The sequence below is a fragment of the Myotis yumanensis genome, unplaced genomic scaffold, assembly GCF_028538775.1.
Source record: "Myotis yumanensis isolate MYYU_CA2020_CCGP unplaced genomic scaffold, mMyoYum1.0.hap1 SCAF_15, whole genome shotgun sequence".
Classification (NCBI taxonomy): domain Eukaryota; kingdom Metazoa; phylum Chordata; class Mammalia; order Chiroptera; family Vespertilionidae; genus Myotis; species Myotis yumanensis.
Genome location: NW_027223766.1, coordinates 2,909,275 through 2,931,760, shown reverse-complemented (window position 1 = coordinate 2,931,760; position 22,486 = coordinate 2,909,275). Strand labels below are relative to the sequence as shown.

Here is a 22,486-nt window from a genome sequence, read left to right as displayed (position 1 = left end):
TAACGGTGGTGCACCACACCACTCATTTCCACGCCCAAGCTGAACTGGGGGTTTCGGTGAGCAAGCTGTGTTCTGAGCGCTGGGAGCCTCAGCCCACTAGTGCACATGCGCACAGTGGCAGGAGCAGGTCCGCCTGGGAGAGGGCTGGGCGGGCCGTGCCCGCGGGGGGCGGACCTGCGCCTCGGCCCCGCCCATCTCCGCGCTCAGCCACGCCCCCTGACGGTCTGTCCCGCCCCTCTACCGGCTCGGCCTCGCCCGCCCTTTGCCCAATCGGCTCCGCCCTGCCCCGCCCAGCCCGGCCCGGCCCAACCCGCCTGGTTCCGGTGTCGCCGCGGCCCGCCGACTGCGGACTCGCTTCCTGGTGTCACTGCTGGACCGCAGGTGAGCGCGGCGGCGCAGCGGCCCGGGGGCGGGGGAGGGCGGTTGGGTCCGCGCCGGGAGAGCCCGGGCCGCGCGGCGGGGGCGACGCCGGGGCGGGGGCGGGGGCGGGGGTGGGGGCGCGGGCCGTGCGGTGGGGCCTGCAGGGCGGGGAGGAGCGCGGGGCACCGGCCCCCGAGCCCGCACCGCGCCCGCGCCCGCGCGCTGGACCTCGATCCACCGCGTGGGCCCTTCCCCGCGCGGCGGCCTCCGCACTGACCCGCCTACCGGGGGCGGGCGGTGGGACCTGCGGTGGCGACCTCAGCGGCCCCAGCGCCGGGGACGGAGTGAGCGCGTTCGCCCACCGATGCCCACCGCACCGATGCACGTGCTGTCGTTCCCCCGGTTCGCGCTGCAGGAAGCGCGGACTCCAGGTTCCCATCCGCTTGGAGCGCGGGTCTCGGGTTTGGGAGAGCAGGCCTGGGGCGGACGGCCGGGCCTGCGTTACTCCGTGGGCTAGGGCAGGTGCGTCTCAGGTCTGTGTCTGGAGGTGTTCGCTGCGTGACCTTGGGGAGCCCAGAGACCTCCAGGGTCACTGTCAGGAAGATTAAGTGAGATGATTCTGACTGCTGGTCAGACCACATGTATCCTGCTGCGGCCACTACCTGGGGTCAGCACCCTGCAGCCCTGAGCCACAGCCAGGGTCAGGCAACTGGTGCAGGCCCAGAGCTCAGGTCAGGGACACGGCCAGGATGAGAAAATAAAGAGCAGCTCCCGCCACACCGGTGCAGTCATCTGGGGTGCCCAGGCCCACTTTTTCACATGGTGAGAATTTTTAAAAGGCATTGGATAAATGCTTTTCACTCCGGGCTGAAACGGTGCCGCTGCGTCTCTGGGACTGGGCACGCTGAGGCTCCGGGGAGAGGAGCCTGCTGGTTCAGATCCAGCCCCTAAGGAACGGGTCAGACCAGGCGGAGCCATCAGGACAGGGACAGGAGGGGTCTTCGCCTTTTAAGGGCTGCTTAGTGACTGGACACGTCTCCTAATTTCACCTATAACTGTGAACACTGTAGACCAAGCAGGTCAAACTCGTGGGCCGCTGCCTTGTTTATTTGGCCCATTTTAGCCTTTGAGTTTGACATGCTTCTTGTAGACAGTGACCTTCACCCCCACATAACTTGAAGCGAGGTTCACCTGAGGATTACACATAGGCTCTCTGCAATGCTGGCACTGCTGTTCGGAACGTTTCCTCCATGGTGTCTGTCCCCATACCCAGTTCCTGCCGAGCCCAGCCTATCAGTTCTTGTCCCTGTAGCTTTAGAAAATAAAAACTGTGCTTTTTTCTACTACTGTTAGAGTTTTCTGTTGCAAAACTTTCTTCAGTCATTGATTTCTTTTTAAAAAAATGTTTTTTATTGATTTGAGAGAGAGGGGAACAGAGAGGGATAGAGAGATAGAAACATCAATGAAAAACAAATATCAATTGACTGTCTCCTGCAATCCCCAAGCCTACAACCCCGAGCCTGTGCCCTGACCAGGAATCGAACTTGTGACCTCTTGGTTCATGGGTCGGTGCTCCACCACTGAGCAACCCTGGCTGGGCATTCACTGGTTTCTTATGCTAGAAAGTCAGCAAACTAAGAAGGTTAGCACTGGATGTAAAACATGAGTAACTAAGATTTTGACCTTCACGGAGTTGTAATGCTCATGGAAGCGTGAACTTTCAGGTGGATCCCTGAGGGAGAATCAGTGCCACTCTCTAGTCTGAGGATTCCAAACGTGGGCATTCCTGTAGTGTGCCCGAGTTACCCCCCCTGCAGGCTAGCTTCCCGCCTACCACTGTTTTCCCTTCAACTCTTTGCTGTCTTGAAAGGATTGCTAATCAGATTAAAGTCCAAACCTGTAAGATACTTGCTGGAAGATTCCTTGCAAGATTGGCTGAGAAGGAGGTTTAAATTAGCAGCTACAAGTAAAGCATCATACATTCTATTTAACCACATTGTTTAAGTTTTTGATATGAAAATCAAAAGCAGACATTCTGCATACATTTCGATAACATTCTGATAACGAGTGTGCTGGCTTCACTATTTGAAGAAGCGGGGTGGGTGGAGCGTAGTGTTGGATTCTCCGGGAGAAGGAGAGGCTGTTTATTCTTTTAACACAGCAGCTTACCAGTTTGAACTCATAACTTTTAAAAAGACATTAAAATTAGCCCTAGCTGGTTTGGCTCAGTGGGTAGAGCATCAGCCTGTGGACTGAAGGGTCCCTGGTTCAGTTCCAGTCAAAGGCACGTACCTCAGTTGCAGGCTCCTCCCTGGTCTTGGTGCTTGCAGGAGGCAACCAGTCAATGTGTTTCTCACACACAGATGTCTCTCTGTCTTTCCCTCTCTCTGAAAATCAATGGAAAAATATCCTCGGGTGAGGATTAAAAAAAAAAGAAGACATTAAAATTAGCATAATGGTCAAGATCACCAATATAATTTAGCTGGATAGCATATGAGTAGTTTCCCCATGGAAATAAAAGGAAACACTGCATATTCATTTTGCAAATTATTTTGAAATGTCCTCTTACCAAGCGGATGTATTATGTCTGGTTCCTGTGAAAACTACCAAAGCAACAGTGTGGTAGTAGGTGTTGTCCTCAGGCTCCTTCGGTTTCTGAGGTTAGTGGACCCTGCTCTAGACTCTGGTGACATCATGTTAAAATAGATCCCTGAACTTGTCCGTCCACTTTTCTTCTATTTAGGGGCCAGGAAGCGTAAATCAAACAAGTATTTCCCGATGGTGTTGTCACAATAATTTATAAAGTGTCTAAAATTGCCCACCCCGCCTTCAGGACTTCTCGCTTCCTTTCTCTGCTGTATTTTTCTCTTAAGCACTTCCTACCACCTGCATACACTACGTACTCACTGTCTCCTCTGTCTGGTGCCTTGTCCCCCAGAACCGTAGCCAGTGCTTGGCACAGCAGGCCATCTGGGAGGGGCTGAGTGCACAGACAGAACCCCTCAACAGCTCCTGACCAGGAAGTATAAGGGGCTTGCCGAGAGCTGCAAACGCTGAAATGGAGAGCTAAGCAACCAGACAGGGCCTGTTCTTATCTCTATATATAAAAGGCTGAGTGACCAACCATACGTCCGTCCAACCAACTGGCCGGTACATAGGACGCGCACTGGCAACTTAAAAATAGATGTTGACTCATGCATGTGCGATACATATAAAGCTCTTGCTGGCGCCAATTGCACATGTGTGTTTCGATCTGTCATTGTCGATGGTGAATTTGTTTGCTTTTGTTGACATTCTGAAGCTGAAAGAAAGCTGCGTTGGTGTCAGAATATGTCTAAAGACCAACTATTGGCACAATTTACCTCTGAAGCCAAAAGAAGCCAGCATCGTGGACAGAATGTATCTGAAGACCAACTATTGGCACAATGTACCATTTGAGTGATGATTCCATCGATTCAATGGATGATGCCAAAAGGGAAATTTTCCCTTAATAGTTTTACTCCTTTGGGAGTGCCATGTCCTAAATTAAAATTGAAAGTAGGTACAATCATCATGCTGCTGTGAAATCTTAATAGTAAATGGGGTCTTTGTAATGGTACTAGATTTATTATCAAAAGATTTCGACCTTGCCCTGACCGGTTTGGCTCAGTAGATAGAGCGTTGGCCTTCGGACTCAAGGGTCCCAGGTTCGATTCCGGTCAAGGGCATGTACCTTGGTTGCGGGCACATACCCAGTGGGGAGTGTGCAGGAGGCAGTTGATCGATGTTTCTCTCTCATCGATGTTTCTAACTCTCTATCCCTGTCCCTTCCTCTCTGTAAAAAATCAATAAAATATATTTTTTTTAAAAAAAGATTGCGACCTAACATAATTGAAGCTGAAGTATTAACAGGATCTGCGGAAGGAGAGGTTGTTCTGATTCCAAGAATTGGAATTAAATTAATTCGAAGACAGTTTCCTGTGATGCCAGCATTTGCGATGAGTATTAATAAATCACAAGGGCAAACTCTAGACAGACTAGGAATATTCCTACCTGAATATTCCTAGTCTGTCAGACATGGTCAGTTATATGATGCTTTCTCTTGAGTTCGAATAGCGTGCCACATTAAAGTTGTAAATACTTTACCACAAGGGAAATAAGTCAAGCACTCTGAAAGTGTTTTTACTCTTAATGTGGTATTCAGGGAGATATTAGAATAAGTTTAATCAATTTATCAGTCATTGTTTGTATCAGTGCTTTTATATCATGTTTTTGTTGTTTTTATATCATATTTTTGTTTTTATATCATGTCTTTGTTCTTATATAATGTTATTTATTTACTAATCAATTTATATATTTTTTTCATATACATTTTACTCATTTTCTTTCATCTCTGACCCTTCTATTATGGAGAAAGGGTGAATAGCGATGTTAAAATATTTCTTCTAATTAATTTCTTGCAGTGTGCACGAATCAGTGCACCGGGCCACTAGTGCATTTATAAACATCTTGCTCAACACAAGACACTTTCCTGCGTTGAGAACAAAGCCGTCATAGTTGCTGCAACTTTGAAGTGAGAATTTTCATATCCTTGCTCATCAGGACTAGAGAGAAGCACATAGTGACAAATGCAAAATGCCCGTCCTGCCAGTTAAATACATGTGACTGCCGAGAAGAGGAGGGAGGCAGGCGTTAGAGTGGGCAAAGCTGGATAACAGGCAGGTGAGAAGTTCTGCTTTCTGGTCCTGCATCTGGGACGGGAATGAGGAACCCAAGGGACTTCCGTCTCTGAGGTGGACAGGCCTCTCTGTGACACCCAGGATGTCTGCGGCTCAGATGGGAGGAACTACAGGAGGCCTGTGATTTTAAAATTGGTCAGCTGAGAAATGCAGCTCTGTTTTTTATTAAGGCAGGCTCTGGCAAAAGATGGTTCGCTGGGGAGATGGGCCCTTGTAGCTGACTTTGCCAGAAGTGTGGTGATAAAGGGAAGCAATACTGATGTCATCATCCGTACCTCACTCGGTGCCCCTCCGGTGAACTCTTCATTCCACAGGCTGGAAAACAGCCATGCCATTTCCGCAATGTATGTGCCTCCGTAGCCCAGGGATCAGAAAAGCTGCAACCCTGTCCATGGCAGGGATCAACAACACATGGGTAGCTTTCTTTTTTTTGTTTTTGTTTTTTTGTTACTCCTCACTTGAGGATATTTTTTCCTTTGATTTTTAGAGAGAGTGGAAGGGAGGGGGAGAGACAGAGAGAGAAACATCGATGTGAGAGAGACACATCAATTGGTTGCTTCCTGCAGGCACCCAGGGCCAGGGATCGAGCCTGCAACCAAGTTACGTGCCCTTGACTGGAATCGAAGCTGGGACCCTTCAGTCCGCAGGCCGACACTAACACTGACCCAAACCGGCCAGGGCGGGCATCGCTTTCTTACTCGTACAGGACAAGCCCAGTGTAAATTCCTGTACCTTAAGCTTTCCACTCGGCCGCCCAGCAGCGCCCCCAGGGAGGCGAGGTGCTGGGGCCTTGCAGATGGGATGTGAGCCCGGCAGGAGGAAACGCTTTCTGTGCCCTAAGTGACCACAGTCTGATGGGCTGTCTTGACCTGCTGTGAGGTCAACACCAACCCTCAGCCCCTGGCATTGGCGGTGGGCACTGACTTCCCTCCCGCCTGTTTTGGGACAGATAACGAGGCACTGTCACTGTTCCCGGGGCCCTCCCCCACCGTCTATGCAGCAGCTCAGATAAGCATGCTCTTCTGAGGGGTTAGAATTAGCACCAGGTTGTGCTCAAGGCTGCCCACCTGGGCAAATGAATTTTGTGTAAATCCCAGAGGTTCTTTTATTAATCTTTCAAGCTCTTCTTAAACAAGGGGAGAAGGTGCTTGTGTCTTAACTATTTAATAAGCCATCCACACCAAGGCGATCGATTCAACATGGAGGGTTAATGAAGTAGTAATGGCTACAGTTCATAGCGTGTGTGATACACGCTGAGCATGCTGCACACCTGCATTGTCGGGTAATTGTAATCCCCTTTTATGGAAATCGAAGTTCAGGTACAGAACCTGGCAAAGCAGACATACTCCGATACATAGTGGGAGAGATACGCACGAAGCATAGGGACTCCCCAGTGGCTCCTCTTTCTTCCACACAGCCCACACCCTTGGTGAGGGGCTGAGCAGCCTGGCCGGTGCTCACTCTCCCCCGAGGAGGTGGCCGGGCTGCAGGGCGTGGCTGCAGCTAGGGAGGAGCTGTCACTCAAAGTGGACCTGGAGGACCTGGGGTGGGCAGAGGGAGCTGCTGGCCAAGGTCAGCTGGGCAGGTGGGCAGAGCAGGAAGCCCCCGGGGCCAGGGATGTAATGGTGTGAGTAGGGGAGGGTGGCGGTGGGAATACCGTGGGGAGCCCTGTGGAGACCTGAAGTGGGCTGGGCTGTGGGTACAGGCTCTGTACCTCCACATTTGAGAGATATTGGAGGGGGGGAGGTGGCAGAGTCTCCCAGACAGCTTAACTGAGCAAATCAGAGCACCGGGCCCATGAGTGGGGGGGGCAGGAGGGTGATGATACCCGGCTTCAGGGTTTCGGTGAGGGCCGCCCTGGGCCTAATTCACACGCCAGGCCCTCCAGATATCAGCTCTTCATTTTCAGTTCTTTGCGTCGTCTCTATCATATAATGTTGACGTGGGAAAGTTGGGGTGACTGGGAGCGCTGACATGTTAGGGATTTCTGTTACCTGCATTTCAGAAGCAGGTCTCCACCTCTGTTCCCTGTCTCCGTCCTGCCCGCTTCCTTGCGCCTCTGACCGTCTTTGTCACACTTCCCTTTCTCATAAACTCCAGCAGGAAAGGGTGGTGATTGTGGTCACACTGGCACTGGGTGCCCGCTGCTATCGCAACAGCTCACCTCCTGGCCTGGGCGATGCGAAGACGGGCTAACTTTGGTGCTAACCCTGCATCCTGTTGCTGGAACCAGAGACCTTGCTGGCACTTGTCACTGACCTGACTCCCAGGCGCTCCAGAGCAGATTTGGCACAGAGACGTCTGAGATGAGCGTGTCTTCCCCTTCTCCTGTTTGAGGCCTTGGAGTGGCACCCGTTGCCCACCCACCGAGCCCCTCAGCCTGGCTCTCAGGCTCCTGGCCTCTGGCCTGTCCTGCCCAGGGTGGCTTCCCCACCTGGATGTGCCCTCAGTGCTCACTAAGCGGACACTGTGCCCCCTGGCATTGGCTCTTCTGTACCGTGCAGTCCCCTCTCACCTGCTCACAATCTTCCAGGCCAGCGCTGCCAGCCTCCCTCGGGTCTCCCTGCTGTCCTGGGCCACGGCACGGTCCCCTGACCTTGGGGTACGGGCACGCCTCCTCGGGGCCTTGCTGCGCACCTCACGGTGCATGTGAGTGGGAAAGCCTGACTTCAGTGAAGGCCTTGCAATTTCCGGTTCACTGCGGCTTCGGGCGGAGGCTTGGGAGGCAAATGGGGGTCTGTGTGCGTTGTCCCCCATCAGGAGTGACTCTCCCAGGAGGCACTGGGGGTCTGTGTGCGTTGTCCCCCATCAGGAGTGACTCTCCTGGGAGACGGGTGCACCACGCTGCTCTTCACAGGCACCTCTGGAATTACAACCACAAAGCCTGCCTCCTTGTTCCGTCTCCCAGAATTTAGGCGCCCTCCATGCCAGCACTGACTTCTGACACACACGCACCCCATTTCTTGCTGGAGGCCGGCTGAGTGGGAGGAGGGGATGCAGTCTATCTCTCTTCCCCTCAGCATGGTCACCTCTCAAGGCCGGCCCTGAGACCTCCACTGTCCCTGCCCTGAGGCCTCTGCTGTCCCTGCCCTGAGGCCTCCACTGTCTCTGCCCTGAGACCTCCGCTGTCCCTGCCCTGAGGCTTCTGTTGTCCCGGCCCTAAGGCCTCCTCTGTCCCGGCCCTGAGGCCTCCGCTGTCCCTGCCCTGAGGCCTCCGTTGTCCCTGCCCTGAGGCCTCCACTGTCCCTGCCCTGAGGCCTCCGCTGTCCCTGCCCTGAGGCCTCGCTGTCCCGGCCCTAAGGCCTCCACTGTCTCTGCCCTAAGGCCTCCGCTGTCCCGGCCCTGAGGCCTCGCTGTCCCGGCCCTAAGGCCTCCGCTGTCCTGGCCCCTGGGCAGCCAAGCCGCGGAAGCCGGGCGGGCCCGGGCGGGCCCTAAACCCGTCGCCTCTGTGGGAATCCCGAGATGGAGAGCCGCCCTGTAATATGGGTGGGGAGGGGGCGCGTATGTGGGGCCTTTTACTCCCCAGGTTTGATTTTTAGCTGAAATTCTTTGAAAATAGAAAATATCTCCTTTAGCATCTTGTTAAATAAACAATTTAAAATTAAGGTTGTAGTTTAATGTGTTTTATTTCATAGCTAAATGCTTCTTGGAGTTTTTCTGAGTGGTAAAATTTATAGTGAAGTGAAAAGACAATACAACTTTTTAAAAAATATATATTTTTATTGATTTCAGAGAGGAAGGGAGAGAGAGATAGAAACATTAATGGTGAGAGAGAATCGGTGATCACTGCCTTCTGCAAGGCCCACACTAGGGACTGAGCCTGCAACCTGAGCATGTGCCCTGACTGGGAATCTAACCGTGACTTTCTGGTTCATAGGTCGATGCTCAACCCCTGACCCACGCCCGCTGGGTGATTAATAAGTCTTGGTCACCGCCTTAGAAACTGCATTTCTGTCCCAGTAAGTGAGCTCTGTCTGTCCCAGCGAGACACGCAGTCCCTCCCGGTCCCTCCTGTTCCCCCTGCCCCCCCGATCCCCCTGGTCTCTCTGGGCCTCCCTGATCCCCCCTGATCCCTCCTGGGCCCTCCCGGTCTCCCTGATCACTCTGGCCCCCCACCCCCCCATCCCCCTTGGTCCCTCCTGGTCTCCCTGATCCCCTGGTCCTCCTGATTCCCCCCTGGTCCCCCCTGTCCCCCTCAGTCCCTCCTGGTCCCCCTGGGCTCCCTGCCTTGGTCCTGGAGGCTCCGCGCTTCCTGGGAACATGGCTTCTCAAGGCCCCTTTCTCACTGTGGCTTCTCACAGCTCCGGAGATGGCCGCCCAGTGTGTGACGAAGGTGGAGCTGAACGTGTCCTGTGACAATCTCCTGGACAAAGACATCGGGTCCAAGTCGGACCCTTTGTGCGTGTTATTTTTGAACTCGAGCGGACAGCAGTGGTATGAGGTAATGTTAACACTGTACGTGAAAAGCAAGCTGGATTATTGACGACATGAGGAGTGTAAACATGTCACGAATCATAAAACCATCATCTCTGGTAGTGCAGTTTGGGGGCAGGTCTGTCCTTGACTGGAATCTTTTACACATGGACGGAACTTCCTTAGCTGTCAGGCCCACCCTGGGTTCAGTGTGGCCCATAGAGAGATTGAGATGTTTGTCGCCTTTGATCTGAAGCCACTTTTGTTCTGGGGTGGACACAGGCGGATCGCACAGAGAGGATCAAGAACTGCCTGAACCCCACCTTCTCCAAGACGTTCATTATTGACTACTACTTTGAAGTGGTTCAGAAATTGAGGTTCGGGATTTATGACATCGACAACAAAACCATTGATCTGAGTGACGACGACTTCCTGGGAGAATGTGAATGCACCCTGGGACAGGTGGGTGTGTCGCTGGGCTGGGCTGGGCTGGATGGCGGCCAGAGAGTTGGGCCTTTACAGAGCTTTTACATTTTCAATTAGAGTTGACATATTTGTCCTGGTTCGGCGCACAGCAAAGAGTTAGACAGGCATGTGCTCCCCGAGACGCCCGCCCCGCCCAGGCGCAGTGTCACAGTGTTGCCGGCTGTACTCCCTGTGCTGTGCGTCCATCCCGGAGAGTTGGGCTTTTCACTTGTGCTCATTAGTTTAACTTTGAAAGTTGGAAACCACATGACCACCTTGCGGACAGAGCTCACACGCTGGTGTGGTCAGTGAGTGAGGCAGAATCCCTTGCTTTCCTAGGGCAGGGAGCGTGTGTTTGCAAGGCCTGTCAGTCCTCGGAGTCGGGGTGCACGTCCAACATTTCAGGGGATGAACCCTGCTGCAGCCGCCCGGCGTGCGGGGCCCTGGCTCAGTCCATCGCAGCAACCGCAGCTCCTGCTGGTCCTGCTGGCAGGACTGGCCCCGACGCCCACACCATGCCACCCGGCACGCGGCTCCTCAGCCGGGCTCATCCCTGTAAACCCAGAGTCTGGGGCCTCCTGTGCCCACTGGTGGGGTGCTCTCTCCTTCCTCTCCCTGAGCCTTGCCCTGTTTATCCTCGTTGCCTAGTTACATCTTCCCGGTGCAGGGCAAGCTTGGTCAGGGGAGGGGTGTGTCTGGGCTCCGAGCAGACTTCCCAGGAGAGGTCCCACCGTGTGTCTGGATTGGGGATGCCTCCAGGAAGGACTCACGGTCAGTGTTGGGGGATCGCGGCTTTGCTGGTGTCTTGGGCAACATGGAGCTGATCGGTTTTCTAAAACGTTGATAAATAGCATCAAAGGAAAGTTAAAGTTTTTTTTTTTAAATTATTTTATTTTTTTAAAAAGATTTCTTTTTTAAAAAAATATATTTTATTGATTCTTAACAGAGAGGAAGGGAGAGAGATAGAGAGCTAGAAACATCGATGAGAGAGAAACATTGATCAGCCGCCTCCTGCACATCTCTTACCGGGGATGTGCCTGCAACCCAGGTACATGCCCTTGACCGGAATCGAACCTGGGACCTCTCAGTCCGCAGGCCGACACTCTATCCACTGAGCCAAACCGGTTTTGGCAGAAGTTTTTTTTTTTTAAAGCCAATGTAGCTAACATTAAAATGAATTTGAGAAATTATAGCTGATGGAGAGGACCTAGGTCTACTGTACTACTTTAATCAGTGCTATTTGGTGGGGTTATGTGTTAGGGTTGCATGTCAGTGGACACATTGAGTCCCGTTTGCTGAGAATCCTGAGGCTGGGCCTGCCTTTCAGGGGGTTTCAGCTCAGTGATTTGTGAGAGATGAGGTCCGGCCTCTGTCTCCATCACGTGTGAGAAATTCAAGTTTGAAGGAGTTGAAAAGGGAACTAGTGGGCGGGTGAGGGGGAGGTCACATCTCCTTGGAAATGGTTTCTGTAGGTTTCAAATGTGTGTTTCAGAATCACTACATCCTCATAGGATGGGCTTAAGGTTTCCATTTCTAATGATCCTTTGTTTTTTTTAAGGCATTTCTTTTTTTTTTTTAATATATTTTATTGATTTTTTACAGAGAGGAAGAGAGAGGGATAGAGAGTTAGAAACATCCATGAGAGAGAAACATTGATCAGCTGCCTCCTGCACATGTCCTACTGGGGATGTGCCGCAACCAAGGTACATGCCCTTGACCGGAATCGAACCCGGGACCTTTCAGTCCACTGAGCCAAACTGGTGCTGGCTCTAATGATCCTTTTTATTCATTTTTTTAAAAAATATTTTTATTGATTTCAGAGAGGAAGGGAGAGGGAGAGAGAGATAGAAACATCAAGGATGAGAGAGAATCATTGATTGGCTGCCTCCTGCACACCCCCTACTGGGGATTGAGCCCGCAACCCAGGCACGTGCCCCGACCGGGAATCGAACCGGGACCTCTGCTTCATAGGTCGGTGCTCAACCACTGAGCCACACCGACCGAGCCTAATGACCTTTGAAATGAAATTTATACTCAACCTCTTTTTCAAAACCGTTCAGTTTAAAGTTGGCCAGAGGAGGTTCAAAAGCGCTCTATGTCACCTTCTGCTGTTAACAGATCGTGTCCAGTAAGAAGCTGACGCGCCCACTGGTGCTGAGGAACGGCAGGCCCGCGGGGAAGGGCAGCATCACGGTAATGAGACGCTTGTCTTTGCCTCAGAGGTGAAGTGGGGGCACCCCTCCTTCCCTGCTGGGGAGCCGTCACGAGACCCATGTGTGACGTGTCAAAAAAGAAAGAAAACTCACACACAAATCCCTTTGTGTTTCTACGCTGTCCACGGGGTCAGGGCCCCCGTGGTGCTTCCTTCCCCACTTAGACACGACGCCATCGGACGGACCCCAGGCTCTGCGAGGCAGAGGCGTCCTCTCGGGACAGACCCAGTCCAGGACGGCTCCTTCCCGATGGGTCCCACGTGGCACGGCCTCACCTTTAGTGCCCGCCCTCCTGCTGGCCCCGGGCCGGTGACTCTGTGCGCCCGTGTCAGAGCCCACAGCACACGGCGCCCTGCTCCTCAGGCTCTCCCTCTGGAGCTTGTGTCCCAGCAGCGCCTCCTGGAGCCGTGGTTCTGACTTGAGCTGGGACGGAAGGCGGCTCCCCGAGCCTCGTTGGAGGGCTGCTGCTGTGATACCCTGCGCAGCTGTTTTGCTCCAGTTAAACTTCCTAAAGCACAAGAATGCTCGTCTGCCGGGAGCTGACTCGTGGCACAGAGAGCACTGTCCGTAGTTTGCTTTATTGCTCCTGGGCCTCGGCAGCCTGGGGTTTGTGAGCAGAACAATCAGAGAAATTGTATGAAAAACAGTGATTTCACCTGAGAGTGTTTCCTCGGTGGTTTGCTCCCGAGGCTCAGGGTCCGCGGAGCTTCAGCTGGTGAGCTCCCAGGGCCGTGGCTTTCTCCCCAATCATGGGATTGGGGAGATGCCGCTGGGGCAACGGCATCTGGAAGGGAAGGTGCCGCACGCAGGCTTAGCAGGTCTGGGCACATGTATGAAAGCTTATTGCACATGTATGGAAGCTAAAATGAAAACTCTCAATTGCACCGTTTTAGTGAACATTTGTATCGGTACAGAGTTTGTACACTGTTAGGTAACAGGACATCGGTACTTCCTGAGTGTGTCACGCTTCTTTCACGTACCTGATCTCGTAGATCTCAGCTGAAGAAATCAAGGATAACAGAGTGGTCCTGTTTGAAATGGAAGCAAGAAAACTGGACAATAAGGTGGGTAGGGATACAGGCCTCCTGTTCGCCTCCCGTTGATCCTGTTTGAGGAAGGAGGGATGCAGCTAAGGTGGGCGCCTCCCCGCGCAGCCTGAGCGTTAGTTCCTTCCAGTCCTGCTGTCCTGGGTGTGTGAGTGCCAGTGAGAGTCTCTGGGAGTGTCTCTGTGAGGTCAGTGTGAACATGAATCTGTGTGTCTGTCTGTCTGTGAATGTGTCTGTGTCTCTATGTATGGGTATCTATGTGTATGTGAGTGTCTGTGAATGTATGTTTGTGTGTGTCTCTGTGTGTCTGTGAGGGTCTCTGTGCATTTATGTGTTTGTGTATGTGTCTGTGTTTGTGAGTATATGTTTGTATGTGTCTGTGAGTGTCTCTGTGTGTGTGTGATTGTGTGTATTGTGTGTGTGTGTTGAGGGTGTGGGAAGGGCAGCTCTGAGCCTGCGGGGTGCTGCGCACTGCATAGATGCTGTGGGGAACTAAGGAAAGGCTGTACTCTGACCTTGAGGGAACTGTGGCTTTTCCACATACTTGCCCCTGCTCCCTGGCTTGTGGGATTGGACACTGAAGGATAAGGTGTGGAGTCAAGACTCAGAGCCATCAGCAATTAGATGTGATCTTAGCACACCGGAACCCTCTGTCCATCTTGTCGCTGTTCCTCACGGTTGCCGTGCCTAGTGTTGGGGTGCTGCTTCCACAGAACTCGGCGGTGCTGTGTGAGTGAGCAGTGTTAGTCATGAGACCAGCACCGAGCATGTTTATTGATGATGGTTGTATTGACCACTGTTTTAAAGCATCGTGTGTTTTGAGGAGTAAGTGTGCTACGCAGCGTTAGGGCGTTCATCAGAAACGCTTGGTTCTCCTGGGAGACGGGTCGAGTTCGTGCGGAGGGAGAGGGCTTGTGTCCCTGCGGAGCTGCGTGCAGACCCGGACCTGGAGGGCAGGCACGGGTGTTAGCGTGTCACAGGCAGATGGCAAGGAGAAGGACGGCTTTCCCCTCTCGACGTAGGACCTGTTTGGCAAGTCAGACCCTTACTTGGAGTTCCACAAGCAGACGTCGGACGGAACCTGGCTCCTGGTGCACCGAACAGAGGTGAGTGTCTGAACGGGAGCGGCGGGGCTGAGGTTTCCTGGGGGATTACGGTAATCTGCATTTTAAAAAAGTTATGTTTCTATAAAAATAGCAATCTGAGTTTGGACATATAACCAGAGACACAAGGTCAACATGCTTTTTTTCTTTTATTAGTGAAGTTTGTATTTTGAGAAATGTAAAACTCTATAAAGAACACTATAATGTATGCCCTGTACATTTTTGTACATTTGGCCTGCACATGTGTGCTACTTCACTCTCACTCTCTCTCTCTCACACACACACACAGACACAAACTTGCACATCTGTACACATACATGGGACTTACACATCTGCACACACACATGGACTCGCACACCTACACACGCACGGACCCGCACACTTGCACACACACACACGAGCGTGCACACCCACACACAGACTGCACACCTAAACACACATGGACTTGCACACCTAAACACACACACAGACTCGCACACCTGCACATACACAGAGATACTCACACACTACACACACAGAGATTTGCACACCTGCACACACACACATGGACTTGCACACACACAGACACAGATACATACCTGCATACACACGTGGACTCACACACCTGTGTGTACACACACACACACACACACACAGGCTCATACACCTGCACATACCCACACACAGATACATACCACACACACACAGGGACTTGCATACCTGCATGCACACACAGACACGCACAGATACATACCTGCATACACACATGGACTCACACACCTGTACACACACACGGACTCGCACACCTATGGACACACACACACAGACTCACACACCTGCACATACCCACACACAGATACTCACACACCACACACACACACAGGGACTTGCACACCTGCATGCACACACAGACACGCACAGATACATACCTGCATACACACGTGGACTCACACACCTGTACACACACACAGACTCGCACACCTGTGGACACACACACACAGACTCACACACCTGCACATACCCACACTCAGATACTCACACACCACACACACACAGGGACTTGCACACCTGCATGCACACACAGATATTCGCACACCTGCACACACACAGGGACTCACACACCTGCACGCAGGTAGTGCCCTCTCGCAGAGCCATCCTGGTGAGGGCTGCAGATGTGACTTCACCTTTGAATAGCAGAGCAGGGATTTCTCGAGAACAAGGGCGTTCTCCTACCCAGCCGCACCTTAAGTGTTGGCGTGGTTTATAGCATCGTCTTCCCCAGCGTCCCGCATGCTGTAAGCATGTTGTTTTGTGTTGTTTTCAATCAAGGCTCACATTTGGCATTTGGCTGTTCTGTTCCCTGTCCATGTAAGACTCTTCCCCTGCCTCCCTAACCTTCCTGCCGTCGGATCTCTCTAATCCAGCCCAGGATACCACCACTCGGGAGTCTTCCTGCACAGCCAGGGCCGGCTCGGTTCCCGTTGTGAGGAATAGGTGGCCTGTGGTGCGCCCCTTGGAGGCTGTTCTAGCTCCTACTGACCATCCGTGCCGGAGTCGCCACTTATTACCGTTGTATTGAGATCATACATAGTGGTTATTGTCTGCATCTTTCATCGCTTCACACGTATTAGCAGATGCTCCCTCTCACTTCCTCCTTTCTTACTTTCAGTGGCATTGTGGACTCATGGGTGGTTGTAGCACAGTGTGTTCATTTTTATAATTCATTACTGTTCAGATTACAGTGGAACCTCGTTCCTCGAACGTCTCCCATCTCGAACAATTCACTTCTCAGCCTGACAACCCTTTCCTGCTGACACCTGTGCGGTCAGTCGCGTGTCTCTCGGGTGACAAAGGAGAGAACATGCACATATGAGTCAGTTCCCCACTGTTAACAACTCAGGATCTTGTGCTGTCAATATTTTTTTATTTTCTTTTGTTGCTGCTTATAATTATTGTTAAATTTTCATTTTTTACTGTACATTTCCTTTTTGTTAAATTTTCATTTTACATCCTTTTTGTTTTTAAAGTGTTTGTTTATAGATTAAACAGTACAGTAGACATGTACTGTGTATAAGAAAGGTTAAAACGGGGTTGTTTGGGGGTCTGGAACGGATTAATTCCATTTACACTGTTTCTAATGGGAAAAGATGACACAGTTTGCAAACAGCCTTCTGGAACAAATTAAGTTCGAGAAGCGAGGTTCCAGGGTATCTGGATTTGAGGGGCGTGCCTTCAAACGGCTCCTGGCCTCTGACGTGAGCCCAGGGACTCGCATTTTATGGTGCATCTCAGCTCACCCTGTGCCTGTCGGAGCCAGGTCAGGTGACCCGTTTCCCTGAGGCGACCCTCGTCCTCAGGCGGTGGAGGTGTTCACACGCCAAGATCTGAGGGCCCACGTGCTCTTGTGCTGGGCCCTCTCAGTGGACACAGCTGGAGACGGTACATTTGCTTATATCTGCCTACGATGTCTGTACACATTATGAACGTAATACTGTTTCTTTAATTCAGATCCAGCCCAGCACGGCTCTTTCTTGGACTTCCTGATTCCATGTCGGAGTCCTATGTGCCCTGCGTTGGGAACCCTGGTTTCGAAACAGCAGTCTAGTTTCTAAGGGTGCCTTGTAGTGGGGGGAGCCTTCCAGGCGTGCTTCTCCCCGCAGCACGTGTCCCAGACAGTCTGTCACGTCTCACGGGCCAGCTGGGTAATACAGTCCTCGCTGGTTGTCAGTGGGACAGGTGACTGGCTGGGGAGGTTGTAGCACCACCCGAACCTCAGAAAGGCGGGAGCAAAATGCAATGAACTCGGTGCTTCCTAACTCATCTCTGCATCTCCATCTTTACAGGTTATTAAAAACAACCTGAATCCTGTTTGGAGGCCTTTTAAAATCTCTCTTAACTCCCTGTGCTACGGAGATATGGATAAGACTATTAAGGTAATTTGAAATTATATACACAGACAAACGCGCCTCTTTTATAAACTTCATTGATTGGGTAATTTTAAAGCAAGAAAGCCACGGGACAGGCCTGCGGGATCCGTTTTGCTGGCTCTGGGAACACTGAAACGGGTGTCTGGGAGGTAAAGGGTTTGAAGAATCAACATGTTTGACTGATGGTTCACCCAGTGCTGAATCCAACATTGTGATTTTTATTGTACACTTTATTTTTTAAAATAAAATGTCCAATTTAAATGTTTCTTCCTTTTAAAAGGATCCCTTTGCTCTGCGAATAGGAGCCTTTAGCTCCCTCTGTGCCCTTGGGCGGCGTGTCCTTGGGATAAAAGCAGACGTTCCTTCAACTAGAGCCTGTGCCGTCTCCCGGGAGAGTGGCAAGTGTGGCTTCCCCCTCTTGTTTCCGGAGCAAAGCGCAGTCACTGAAGATGTGTGGGGGGCTTAGCTGTCGAGGGTCCGAGAGCAGAGCGGCAGCAGGGAGCCACAGCAGCTGTCTCAGAGTTTTTAAACGTTCTTATTTATAACGACTTATCAACTACATATTATTTTAAAAACATTTTTATGCTAGAGTCACTTGTTGACAAAAGATTCCAGAGAGAAGCCTTTTCTTGTGTCCTGGTGCCAGCAAACTGAGATGGGTTCTTGCTGGTTTTTGTAAGGAATGTGGTGAAAGCAGGAGGGTGGTGGCCTGGAACAAGCGTGGGACTTAGAATCAGACCACAGTCCAAGTCTTGATTCCGCTCTTTAAGCAGCGAAGGGATCTTGGGCAGGTCACCTATGGTCTTCACGTGTATAAGAGAGAAAATAAGGTCTACACCACAAAAAAGGGTTGAATAGTGAACATGGAAGTCTTACACTGTTAAAGGCGCCACAGATGCTGTTAGGGTTGAAAGCCGCTTCATTTCCTAGGTCCATCTATTTGTCCTCAGAGGAGAATTTTCTGATGAATTCCACTATGAGTGTGTGCCGTCCCAGCGGCAGTGAAATGCAGGTTAGGGGGTGGGGGAGGGGGACCAGCTTTCCTCTCCCCTCAGGGTCTTCCTCCTGGTCTAACACTCAAATAGACACAAGACAAATTAGCAAGAGGAACTGGCCAGACTTAATGACGCACTAACATAGGGGAGTGCCCCCTGGCGTCAGAGTCAGAGCCACAGAGGGAATCCAGGCCTAGAAGACACTCTGAGCAGGACAGCAAGCCTGAGGCCCCTGGGGGCTCAGAGGCATTGCACGGAGCGCGTGGGGAGAGGTTAGTCTGCCCTGTGGAACGGACAGGTGCTCTGACTTCCGGTGATGACTCTCATCGTGGGTCAGGCTCCTAATTTAAATTCTTCTAGACCAGGGGTGGGCAAACTTTTTGACTTGAGGGCCACAATGAGTTCTTAAACTGGACCGGAGGGCCATAACAAAAGCATGGATGGAGTGTTTGTGTGAACTAATATAAATTCAAAGTAAACATCATTACATAAAAGGGTACGGTCTTTTTTTTTTTTTAGTTTTATTCATTTCAAACGGGCCGGATCCGGCCCTCGGGCCGTAGTTTGCCCACGGCTGTTCTAGACAGTTAAGGGGGAGCGGAAGTCTCTCTTGAGCCCCAGGTCTCAGTGGTCTTTAGCTCACAATAATCCACATACTACTGAGACAAGTACAGAACAAAATAAATAGTAGAAAAGAAGCTTTAAAAATAACTTTTCAGAGCATATAAGACCTTGCTCCCTGGCATGGACCCTCCGGAAAGCACATACAAACGCCTGTAACTTTTCAGTGTTATACTAAATCTAGAGCTTTTGCTTTTCACACTAAAAGTAGTAAGTTGAAGCTTCATTCGATCTGAGAAGCAAGAGAGGCTGTAAAAAAACATGCCTAAATCAAAACTACCTAATTGTGTGTAATAATAGTTAACAATGAAACAACATTTTTAAACTTTTCCTGCACACAGTGGCTTGTGCTTGGCTGTTTGTGTGTAGTAATATGTTAATAATAAAACCATGTTTTTAAACTTCCTGCACACAGTGGCTTGCGCACAGGGCACTTATATTGTTGTAAGTAAACTGATTTTCTGAGCTCACCCTGATGAATGCCTTCCATTCTTAAAAGTTTGTTTTAATGACACAGACGTGCTCTGCCACATCGTCACTGTCTGTGTTTCTCTGTGACATCAGAAAGCCGTGCATCTGTGCTTCTCCTGGGGTTTGGCATTGCTTAGAGGTGTGGGAGGAGTCAGCAGAGGGTGGAGCTGGCGGCAGCAGCTTCTCTGCTGCAGTGTGGATGTGCAGTGTGGTCCCTCCAGCATGGATTATCTTTTCCATAACATCCAGCGAATGGAAAATGACCATGCATGCTGCCCTGCCTCACCCGGGAATGCCTAGTGGATGTGCTGTGGTGTGGTGTGGTGTGTATTCTCACATGCATACACATGCACGGGTGTGTTCTCACACATGTGGGTGCTCACATGCATACATGTGTACGCTCACATACATGTGTGTGCTCTTACGTGCACACATGTGCACCCACGTGCATACATGTGCACAGGTGTGTGACGCGTGCGCTCACACACATACATGTGCACAGGAGTATGTATGCATGTTTCATTTCCACAAGCACCACTGATACTGTTGTTTAAAGTGGACCATAGTCCTAGTTTTTGAATTCTTGAGAAATTAACTGACACAGTCATTACATCATGTTCCCCCGAACTGTATCTGAACCCATGGCAGCATTTAAATGTCATGTTTTTCTTTAGCACCAAACATTTGCCTGCAATGGGGCGATGTAGTGAGTTACCAGAAATTACAGTTGGAAACTGTTTTTACATTCCCTGAAGTTTCAGGCAGATTAAACATTCGCTCTTCATAAGCTCTGTTTAAATAAAATCTTGGCATTATCAAAGCTTGATTTTGCCTTAGGTATAAATTGTAGTTTCCTGAATGCAAATCTAAAATGTAAAGTTCTGTTGTCCGTCATAGAAAAACAAAACTATTTAAATGGAATTACTAAATTGTTAAGATTGTTTTTAACTACATGTTAATTTTAGTCCAACTAGAAAACAATTGTTAAGATCATTCATTTTCTCCCCTCTGACACTTGAGAGTCCCACAGAGGGTTTGGGGTTTAAGCTGCGTGTCACATGTACAGGGCAGGAGTCGAGCTGTCTGGCTTGTCTGCGAGCAAAGCGCTCCCACCAGCGGACACTCCTGACGTCCCTGGGAATTGTGGTTCTGGACCTTGTTTGTGTTTATTAGTTGATCAGTGTTTCGTCTTCCTGGGTAAAATGGGAGTAAAGTAAGGGACGCAAGACTTCCTGTTCTCATCGCGCCTGGCTCACTCCTGGAGCCGAGAAGGAGCGGTGCCTCTGCGGGTGAGACACTAGCTCCTGAAGAGAAGGGAGCGGGCAGCGCTGCGGGCACCTTGCTCCTGTGATGGGCTGCGGGGGTGGCAGCAGGTGGCACGGCGGCTGGGCCTCAGTCACGGCTCCTTTAACTGTTCAGCGCCACACACGACGTTGTTGTCCGTCCAGAGCCGTTTAACCCTCCGCCTGCTCACCAGCCTGGGAGCCACTGGGTGCAGCACACGCGCGTTTGCAGAACCAGAGGCTGCTTTGCAGGGACAGAGCTGGAGAAGACGGTGCTTCGTCGGGGCCCACCCCTCAGTCTCGCTGTACCGCGTGGCCAGGCGCTCTGGTGACTCTGTCCTCCGCTCCTCCGTCCTGCTGGCACCGAGCTGCGTGGACCAGCTCAGCTCTGCCCTTGGCTGGGAGACAGCAAGCACGGAGCGAGCCGACCTGAGCCGGACCTCGCCTGCCCGCATGGCACAGGGACCTCCCGGGGCCCAGCGCTTCCCCCCAGAAGGCTCCTCCTCCTCGGAGCTGCGGTCTTAGAGCGCCGCGCTCTGGCTTCATGTCTGACGCTGGCGCAAGCCTCGCCCCCGTGGCAGGGGACTCGCCGTGTCCGTAACTACATCATCTAATCATTGCACAGACACTGGCCCCTCCTTCAGCCTTCAGCCGCCGCTGTGGTTACATCTGAAGTGGACAAGTGGACGAGGCGCCGGCCAGGGACCGGTGGGGAACGGAAGCTGCTCAGTGGAGGCTGAGCCGTCTGTGTTCACCTGTCCGCCCGGGCTCCGGCCAGGAGCCATCTGCAGTGGCGAGGGTTCGGAGGGGCCAGTGATTCCAGCCAGGAAGCAGTTCCTGCCTATCGGGGAGCTGCCTGTCGGGGAGCTACCTATCGGGGAGCTACCAATCGGGGAGCTGCGCCTGAACAGTGCACTTACTGGAATGCAAGGGCACTCCGGGTCAGCCTGCGTTGCAGCAGCCCTGGGTCACAGTCCGCCACCCTGACCTCTGTCTGCTGATTCTAGGTGGAGTGCTACGACTATGACAGCGACGGCTCCCACGACCTCATCGGGACGTTCCAGGCCACCATGACGCAGCTGAAGGAGGCCTCCCGGAGCTCCCCCGTGAGTCGTTCTCTTGTCCGGGTTCGCCCTTGGCACAGCACACAGACCAGGGTTCGCTCTGGGCTACAGGGTGCTCGGTGACCGGATGGTGAGTAATGACCCGGGATCCAGGCTTGCGGTGTGAGTTTACGTGGACACTCAGAGGCTTGGTCTTCTTGGCTACAGGCAACATCTGTGGTTTGATGGAAACCCTTTGTTCTGAGCGTGTGGCATGTCCTTGGTCACGGTAATCAGTGCCTGCAGCAGGGCCGACGCCTGGTTGAACTGTGCACTCTTACTGCCCCCTCCGTCCTTCCTGGTGGCCTCACCCAGGGGAGGGACGAAGCGTGGTGATGGGACTTCAAGTTAGGGAATCGTAGCTATGAATACATGAAACCGAGGGGCCGTTTGGTTTAACCAATTGGGTTTTAAACAAACAAGAGGGGCTGGAGTTTCCGGGGGCCCTGTGGGCCTTGTGTGCCCCGCTCCTGGTCACAGCCCCTCCTCGAAGCCGACGGAGGCGCCGTGGGATGGAGGAGGCTCTCCAACCCTCTGCGGTTTAAATGCAAACGCTGACTTGGTGTTGAGCTGACAGGCTTTGGATTAAAGCAGCAGCAGAATTCAGTGGCAAAGGCAGATATTCTACGTCGAGATTGTTTTCTGAGGCAGAGCTAACGGAAGACAATAGGAACCCGACCACTGGAAATACAGCCGCCGGCTCAGCGGGAGGGCTGGTGGTGGTTCGTGGTTTCCGCTCTGTGTGCAGAGCAGTGAGTGCCTGCTCTTAGAAGACGGTGGGTGACAGTG

At 51.9% G+C, this 22,486-nt stretch overlaps 1 protein-coding gene across 1 annotated transcript in view; it reads left to right on the top strand.

The window, feature by feature from the left end:
* Positions 1-300: 300 nt before the first annotated feature.
* The window catches only part of CPNE3 (copine 3), a 40,110-nt gene continuing 17,924 nt past the window's right edge, over positions 301-22,486 (top strand). The window contains exons 1-9 of the mRNA XM_070392644.1: positions 301-381; positions 8,956-9,037; positions 9,380-9,519; positions 9,774-9,953; positions 12,075-12,149; positions 13,162-13,233; positions 14,238-14,321; positions 17,141-17,230; positions 21,602-21,700. Of these exons, the coding sequence (XP_070248745.1) occupies positions 9,388-9,519; positions 9,774-9,953; positions 12,075-12,149; positions 13,162-13,233; positions 14,238-14,321; positions 17,141-17,230; positions 21,602-21,700 (732 nt within the window). The 5' untranslated portion in view covers positions 301-381; positions 8,956-9,037; positions 9,380-9,387. The remainder of the gene's footprint in view (positions 382-8,955; positions 9,038-9,379; positions 9,520-9,773; positions 9,954-12,074; positions 12,150-13,161; positions 13,234-14,237; positions 14,322-17,140; positions 17,231-21,601; positions 21,701-22,486) is intronic.